Source organism: Camelina sativa, chromosome 13 (assembly GCF_030686135.1).
Source record: "Camelina sativa cultivar CO46 ecotype springtype chromosome 13, ASM3068613v1".
Taxonomy (NCBI): Eukaryota; Viridiplantae; Streptophyta; class Magnoliopsida; order Brassicales; family Brassicaceae; genus Camelina; species Camelina sativa.
This window is the reverse complement of record NC_141892.1, coordinates 12,857,470-12,865,834: the sequence shown is the minus strand read 5'-3', so window position 1 is coordinate 12,865,834 and position 8,365 is coordinate 12,857,470. Positions and strand designations below refer to the sequence as shown.

Below are 8,365 nucleotides of genomic sequence, written 5' to 3'. Positions count from 1 at the left end.
CGTTAACGAGGAGAAAGAACAAACCTTTCAAGAAATTGGATTGAGTAGACAAAACAAGGGTTCTGGACTGAACTCGCTTGGGTTGAAAAGGAGCAATTCGAGTTCTCAAATTCTCATTAAAGATGTGCTTTAAACCTTAAAACAGAACATGGAGAGAGAAACAGAGAATTAGGTAATTGAGTTAGGGTTTGTAAGTATCTGGCCAAAGCGGCTTGATACTACTCATTCTCAACAAGAAAGAGTCGCTACAGAGAGAGTTGAGAAACAGAGAAAGAATTCGTGGCAAAAGAGAGAGAAGTGGAAGAGAAAGAAGTATAGGAAATAACCTTCACGTCTTCAGGGCAAAAACTACATCAACCATCTCCAAATCATTAATAGGATAGTTGTCCTCATGCTTTCACAACTACCGCGACGCATAGGCAATAATCTTTCCATGTTACATAAACACACACCCAAGCCAACTTTGCTCTGGTAATCCTAACACTAGCGAGCGAGGTTAAGCAAGGTTTAATAAAATCATAAACATAAAAGAATAAATAGAGAAAAGGGATTTAGATATTATTTCAATGATTGTCAAACAAAGTGTAGGATATTCTTCCTTAGAAACAAAGTACAAAGCAAATAGAATAGAAAGAGTTGGTGGATCTCAAAGCTTCAAAGAGAGGGACGAGAAAAGGATCTGGTCGTCGGCTGTTCCTCTGGTCGTGTCTTTTGGCTGCTCCAAAATGTGCACACTCTAAATCCTAGGGCTTAGAAGAGTATTTATAGTGTTTTGTCTAGATTTAGGGTTTTGTAAGAGTAGAAAAGTCTTTTCTTCTTTAAGTGCATGGCAAGGGGCGGCATAGGAATGTTCTAGAACGTGATGAAGGCTTGGACTGGGCCGCCATGATGGTTTCTGGTCAGGCCTTCAATAAAAGCCCATTGGCTTGATGGTTCTCCTTACGTCGGTTTAAGATACGTCTCGGTAAATCAGGCATAAATTCCGGACGAGTGATCGGATTGACTTGATTCTACTTCGAGGAGAAAGATGCTTCTTCCAGATTTCCATACATACCAAGTACGTCGAAATGTGAGTTGTAGAAGTTCTTCAAAAGTGTCCCGTACTATAAAGCTCTGAATCTTTCCTAAAACATATTTTCCTTGTCTTTTGGTCCTTTTTGCTATAAAACCTGTAAAACTTTCTTGAAACCTAAAATACTTGATAATAGACATTAAAGCATTGAAATCATATAAAAATCTTCCTAAATGCATACTAAAACTATAGCTAAAATGGGTAAAATAATGATGTTATCAAATATTACATTTATTTAATTTTTAAACATACATAACATAATACAAACATAATACATATTACAATAGAAGTGCAATTCATAAATGGGGAAAATGATTAATTGTAATACTGATTTTCCCCAAAATTTTCCCAAATATTCTCAACCAAATCATCTTGCAAGCGTTTTTGTTTTTCTCGATCACGAACATCCATTCGAATGTTCAGCATACTGGCGACACATGAAGGCCTGGTTGTTGGAAGCGTGAAATCCACTTCTGAATCTCTATTTGACTGTAATTGTGCGAATTCAGATGGATCAAATTGTGTGTATCCATCTCGTTCGTCCTCCACTATCATATTGTGCAGTATGATACACATTCTCATAATTTTCCCAATTTTTACCTTATCCTAAAGAAGAGCTGGGTTTTTGACTATGGCATCGAGCCTGCAAAACTCCAAAAGAACGCTCGACATGTATACGTACAGCTTCTTATTGTCTCTCAAATAAAGAGGCTGCTGGAGTTTGTGGAAGTGGAATAGATTGGATAAAGTAGCCCATTTTGGAGAAATACCATCCGTGAGATACTAAGCCAATTTATACTCATGTCCGTTGACAGTGTATTTAACTTTCGGAGCTCGACCGTGCAAAATATCATCAAAAACTGGATATCGCTCAAGAATAGTGATATCATTTAATGTACCTGGAGGTCCAAAGAAAGCATGCTAGATCTAGAGATCTTGCGAAGCGACAACCTCTAAAAAGATTGTTGGCTTGCCAGATCAACGGGTATATTAACCTTTCCATGCGGTAGGACAATTCTTCCACTCCCAATGCATACAATCGATGCTTCCTATCATCCCGGGAAATACGTGTAACTCTCCAATGTTAAGTAGTCGTTGGAGATCTGCTAGTGTGGGTCTTCTCAAGTACTCATCTCCAAATAAATTTACGACTTAATCAACGAAATGGTCCAAGCATGATAGCGCGGTGGTTTCAGAAAGTCGGAGGTATTCGTCGACTGCATCAGCTGCATAACCATATGCCATCATCCGAATTGCTGCTTTACACCTTTGTAATGTTAACAGATCCAACCTTCCAGTAGCATCTCTTCTTTGTTGAAAGAATGGAATTTCATTTGCGAGTCGATTAACAATATAAATTAATAATGGCTTGTTCATTCTAAAACTGCGTCGGAAAATTTGGGGAGGGTATGTTGCATCCTCACTAAAATAATCATTCCACAAGTGGGCTCGATTATCATCCTCATTTTCTAGTCTCGATTTCTTTCAACGTAAGCTCGCTTTTTCTTTGGTTTGGGTGGTTGTTGATGTTGAACCGGTGGAGTGAGAATATTTTGCCATACTTGAACGGTGACTTGATCGCATGCTTGATTAAAACATTCATCAATTATGTCATCAAAATTATTTTGGGAAGAAAATGCCATTTTTTGAGAAAAAAAAATAATGATTATGGAAATAAAGGAGTTTTGGTACACAAAATTTAGTGAGAGTTGTGTTTTTGGAAAACAAAGATCGGTTACTTGATCTCATATTGTTTGTTGGCTTTGGACATTATATAGAAACATGTTATTGTATAGAAGATCTTTAAATTTGTGGTACACAAACTTTGGAAACAATATGTGGTATAAAATGATAAGAAAAACATGTGGTAGAAGTACAAAAATACAAAAGTACTTGTAAAAATATGTGGTCAAAGTACAACATCATACAAAAACATAAATTTACTTCTACAATTATGTGGTAGAAGTTGAAACAACCCGACCTGTTTTTTTTTATAATAATAATAATAAATACTCTACAACTAGTGGTCTCATACCCACTAATCACCTAACCACATCACACAACAGCGGATAAATTAAACTATAACAATAAACCAATAATTATCCAATAATTAAATAACCAATAAATAAAGTATAACAATTCCAATAACCAAACATGAGGAAACATAGAACCGGCAACCTAGCAATGTTCTAATGACCCAATTCTAGCAACCTAGCAATGCAAGACAACAACCAATCATCCTCTTCATTGCCTTGATTCCACGATCACACTTTGTCTTTATCTGCGCCACAAACACAAATTGAGATGCATGAGTATTTGATAAACACTCAGTGAAGCAATCCTCCCATCTATTGGGCTATACACACAATCAACCATGATAACAATGTTCCAAACAATCAACAAACAAAGCATACAAACCAGGAAAACAAACATCATCCCGCTGGAAGGGAGGTGTCGACCGACACCAGCCAAGTGTCGACCGACACCAGCCAAGTGTCGACCGACACTGGCTCTTGGTGTCCACCGACACTACCCCATAGTGCTGATCGATGCCGCTTCATTGGTGTCGACCAACACCAATTGGTGTCATTGACATTACCTCTGCAATCGCGATCCGCATGAAGCCGAGAGTCGAATCTCGCTCCCAAACTCCACCAAATCGCCCAATACTCAAAACCCAAGCCATATACGTCTGTAGGAACCTGTTGCAATCAATCACAGCAAGAAAAACACACAAAACAACAACAAATAAGCAAGAACAAGGAATCACAGGCTTAAATGACCCATGGTCATGCACTCTCCTCTTTGCAGGAAGATTCTGACCCACAACAACGAATCCAACACTCCTATCAAGCTTCTAACACCTTCCTAGCCTTGGATCTCCCAAGAACAGCCAACAATCTTCTAAAAAATCCCTAAAATCTCAAGAACACTTGTTTTTCTCACTTTTCTTTCAAAAACAATAGAACGGCGACAAACTGAACTTCCCAAAACCCTTTTCTGCGAGAAAACACTTAAATAGTTCGGTTCAATGGTTTTCCCTAAACCAAACCGAACAAAATCGACAATTAAATCAATCTGGTCGAACCAGAAACTTTTAGTGTCCACCGACACCACCGTTGGTGTCGATCGACACCCACCACCAAAACGCAGAGTTTTGGTTCGCGGTGTTACAGAAGTACAATGCTACAATAATTTAACAAATATGTGGTAGATCTTCAGCTTTTGGTGTCACAGAGATGAGATTGGTTTTGGCTTCCCGGATACACAATTTTCTTCTTGTTCGACCTGCATTGACAAAGATATTAACAAATGGTAAACCTCTGCTCATACACTTACTGTAAGCGATTAATAAATCACAACAGCAATAACACCAAATAAATTAACAAGAACCCGATTGCAAAATACATCATAGTTATCACAAGATTGCATCCAAATATGTTATAACAAAACACAAGAAATCATAAAACATTACAAAAACAAACGTAGTTAATAAAACACAATTGTAATTAGCTTGTCCTTAAAAAGTTGAAACTTTTAACATTCAACCTAATGACATCACGTCATTAATTAGCTTGTCCTTAATAGCTTTTTCTGTTTCAGTTAGTGAATCCTTTTTAGCAACCAGATTTTCAACCATCACATGCTTAATATGTTCCTTTTTCAAAGCGAACTCCTTCTCTTTCAAAGCGAAATCCTTTTGCTTCATTTCATACATCCGCACAACACGCTCCATCTGAAACTCCAAGAAAGCTTTTCCATCTCCCTCCACATCCGGTTTAGTGTTAGAGCTTTTTTTGGCCTTCCCCCATGCAGCCTTAACACCAATAGGACGGGGCTTTGGTTCATACTCAACATCAATCACCGGTTGTGCATCCTGTGCAGACCTATCCTCACCCACCCTTCCCCTTTTCACTCCATTCCCTTTAATAGATGTGGACGCACACCATTTCTGATCATATCCTAGCTCTCGCCAACCATGCTCCAAGGTAAACCTTTGTTTGTGATCATTGAAGTATATACGGTGTGCTAGCTTCATCACATCATCTTCACTATGTCCACTAGACTTCTCCCTTGCCGCAGCCTCGTAACAACCAATGAACTTGCACACCAAGTCGTTTATCCTCCCCTACCTCTGCATATAATTATTGACCTCTCTTTTTGGCCGACCTGCAGCATTCAGACAAGATGCAAAGTAATCCGCAATCCTTACCCAAAATGCTCCACGTCGTTGCTCATTTGAAATAATCGGATCCTTGCTCGTGTTTAGCCAAGCGCTGACAAGCATGACATCATCTATTGGTAACCATGCATGCCTTGACTTGCAGTTTTCTTGAGGGGATGCAGGTTCAGATGGAGCGTTAGAACATGGACTCTCATAAGGAGTGTATTCGAGGTTTTGGGTTTCAAGTTGACTTTGTAGCAGATTGAAGAAACAAGAGGGACGATATTGATTCATTCCATCGTCTAAATCCATATCCTACTTTGTTTGTAATTGTTAAAAGGAGAATGGAGTATATCTAGTGTGCTTGCTTCATCACATTATCTTCATTCTGTCCACTAGACTTCTCCCTTGTTGCACCCTCGTAACAATCAACGAACTTGCACACCAAGTCGTTTATCCGCCCCCACCTCTGATTACAATGACCTGCATCATTCAGACAAGATGCAAAGTAATCCGCAATCCTTCCCCAAAATGCTCCACGTATTGGATCCCCACCTACACAAGAAAATTGTTGATAAACTTTGCTCATTCGATGTAACCGGATTCTTGCTTGTGTTTAGCCAAGCGCTGACAAGCATGAAATCATCTGTTGGTAACCATGCATGCCTTGACTTGCGGTTTTCTTGAGGGGATACAGGTTCAGATGGAGCATCAGAACATGGACTCTCATAAGGAGTGTATTCGAGGTTTTGGCTTTAAAGTTGACTTTGTAACAGATTGAAGAAGCCAAAAGATGGACAATATGGATTCATTCCATCGTCTGAATCCATATCCTACTTTGATTGTGTGTGTTAAAAGGAGAATTTTGAAGAGGAAGTCTTTAGGGTTATGTAGTGTGTTTTGTATTTTTACTATGAAGAGGAAGTCTTTCATTTTATAAGGTTTAGGTGTAATTTACTTTTACAACTAGTTGGTTTAAATTTTGAATTTAGGTGTTTACCTAAACAACAACAACCACACATTAAACATCTTCACAACCAACAAACACAAAGCATCAAATAATAAGTTCGATGTAGACCTCCCTAATAATCAAGTACTAAAGGTATTCATCACAACCAAAAAACAAAAGCCATAACATCAATGACTGACTCGACTCTTACCTAAACTAACAGCAAATAAATGAAGAAAGAAGAGGATGATAAATTATCTTCCTTCATGAACGAACAGGTAGCAAACTCTATACTCATCAATCAATCAATCCATGTTTGTCCATTTAACCTTAAAACAAAAGAGAGACATAGATCACAACTATGCCCAATTTTGAAAAGTACAATGAATCATTCATGGCAAAATAAAATCAAACTTATCAAGCATACACAAGGAGTGGATAATACTACAAGCTAAATCGAACAAGAACAATATACTTTGAAGTTTTACAATCATGTGTTAAGAACACAAACAGACCCACATCCGTTAAAAGCATCACTTATCAAATATGGGCATCACTTTAAATTGGAAGAACACAAATAGACCAAAATCTTTTCTGCTTCCTCCTAATCGAACATTAAAAAGACAACTTCTAGCAAAAATATGGATCATATCATAACACATGCACACCAAGAACCTTAATTTTCCAACAAACATCAAAGAACCCTAATTTGCGATTCAAAATCAAAGAACCCTAATCAGTTTACCTAACCTCGAAATTATACCATTGTACTGAGAAACTTACCCTCTGATTCCAATTGATTCAATCTCTTGCGACTGAATCGACTCCAAATTCAAATTGCCTCCGATACAAGCAACAATTCAAATCTCTCCTCTGATACAATCGCCTCCGAGTCAATCGCCTCCAATACAATCGCCTCCGAGTCAATCTAAAACAACCCTTCCCGTCTTTTTTTTAATAATAATATTAATTCACTAGTGGTCCCATATCCACTAACAACCTAGCAACAATCAACAACAGCGGATAACAAAACAATTCCATTAAACCAGTAAGAATTCCAACAATAACAATCCAATAACCAACAATGCAATAATCCAGAACCAACAATGAAATAACCAAGTTCCAACATCCTACAATGTTCTACCAACTCAACGCTAGCAACCTAACAATAGCTAGACCACAATCAATCAAGCCTCTAGAACATCCTCCTCCTCATCGCCTTGATTCCAGGATCACACTTTGCCTTTACGTGCACCACAAACACATATTGAGATGCATGAGTAACTGTCATGAACACTCAGTGAGGCCATCCTCCCATCTATTGGGCTATAAACACAAGCAACTGAGATTCCATTGTTAAGCTAAACAAATAAAAACAATCAACACATCAAATAAGGCAAAACTCAGCATCGGATAAGATTGGTGTCGATCGACGCTAGCACAACATGGTGTCGACCGACACTGCTTTTGCAGACGCGAACTGCACGAATCCAAACGTCAATCCTCCATTTCAAATCATCACGAAACCATCCCAAACACTCCCAAACATCTCAGGAACCTATGGGAAACACGAAAACAACAAACCCAAGCAAGCAAACACCACAAATAAACAAAGAACAACCAAACAAAAGAGATCTCAGGCCTAGATCAGCCATGGTCAAGCACTCACCTCTTTTGCAGGAAGATTTGGTAGAGAAACGGTGGAAAAACACGTTCACAAGCTTCTCCTTCGTTCCCAGCAACAACTCTCCCTTTCACACCAAGAACAAGCCAAAATCTCTCAAGAACACTCTCCAACGTTTTCTCTCTTCTTTCTCTCTTTTCTCACTCAATGGCGACAAAAAAAAATACCCAAAACCCTCATTTTCGTCGCGTCCTCTCTTATATATGCGGTTTAGCGTTTTCTAATTGAACCAAACTGAACCAAACAACAATTAAAACAAACCTGTTGAAACCGGAAATATTGGTGTCGATCGAGACACCAATGGTGTCGATCGACACTCAGACCAAAAATGCAATATTTGGTTCGCGGATGCTACACAATCGCCTCCGCTACCCATCTCCTCCGACCCCAAGCTCCTCTAATTCCATATCCTCCGATTCCAAATACCTTTCTTTGTCGGATCGGGACTGCGATCGAGAGAAAAAGAGAGAAAGAGAGAGAGAGAGACGAAAGAAA

The 8,365-nt window shown here is 38.7% G+C and overlaps 1 protein-coding gene across 1 annotated transcript; it reads right to left on the bottom strand.

The window, feature by feature from the left end:
• Positions 1 to 4,616: 4,616 nt before the first annotated feature.
• On the bottom strand, positions 4,617 to 5,549 carry LOC109128355 (glutathione S-transferase T3-like). The gene is made up of 2 exons (XM_087480628.1): positions 5,226 to 5,549; positions 4,617 to 5,156 (listed from the first exon to the last, which is right to left on the bottom strand). Exons 1-2 carry the CDS (start codon positions 5,547 to 5,549, stop codon positions 4,617 to 4,619), a joined length of 864 nt encoding a protein of 287 aa, XP_087336754.1.
• Between the last annotated feature and the right edge of the window lie 2,816 nt (positions 5,550 to 8,365).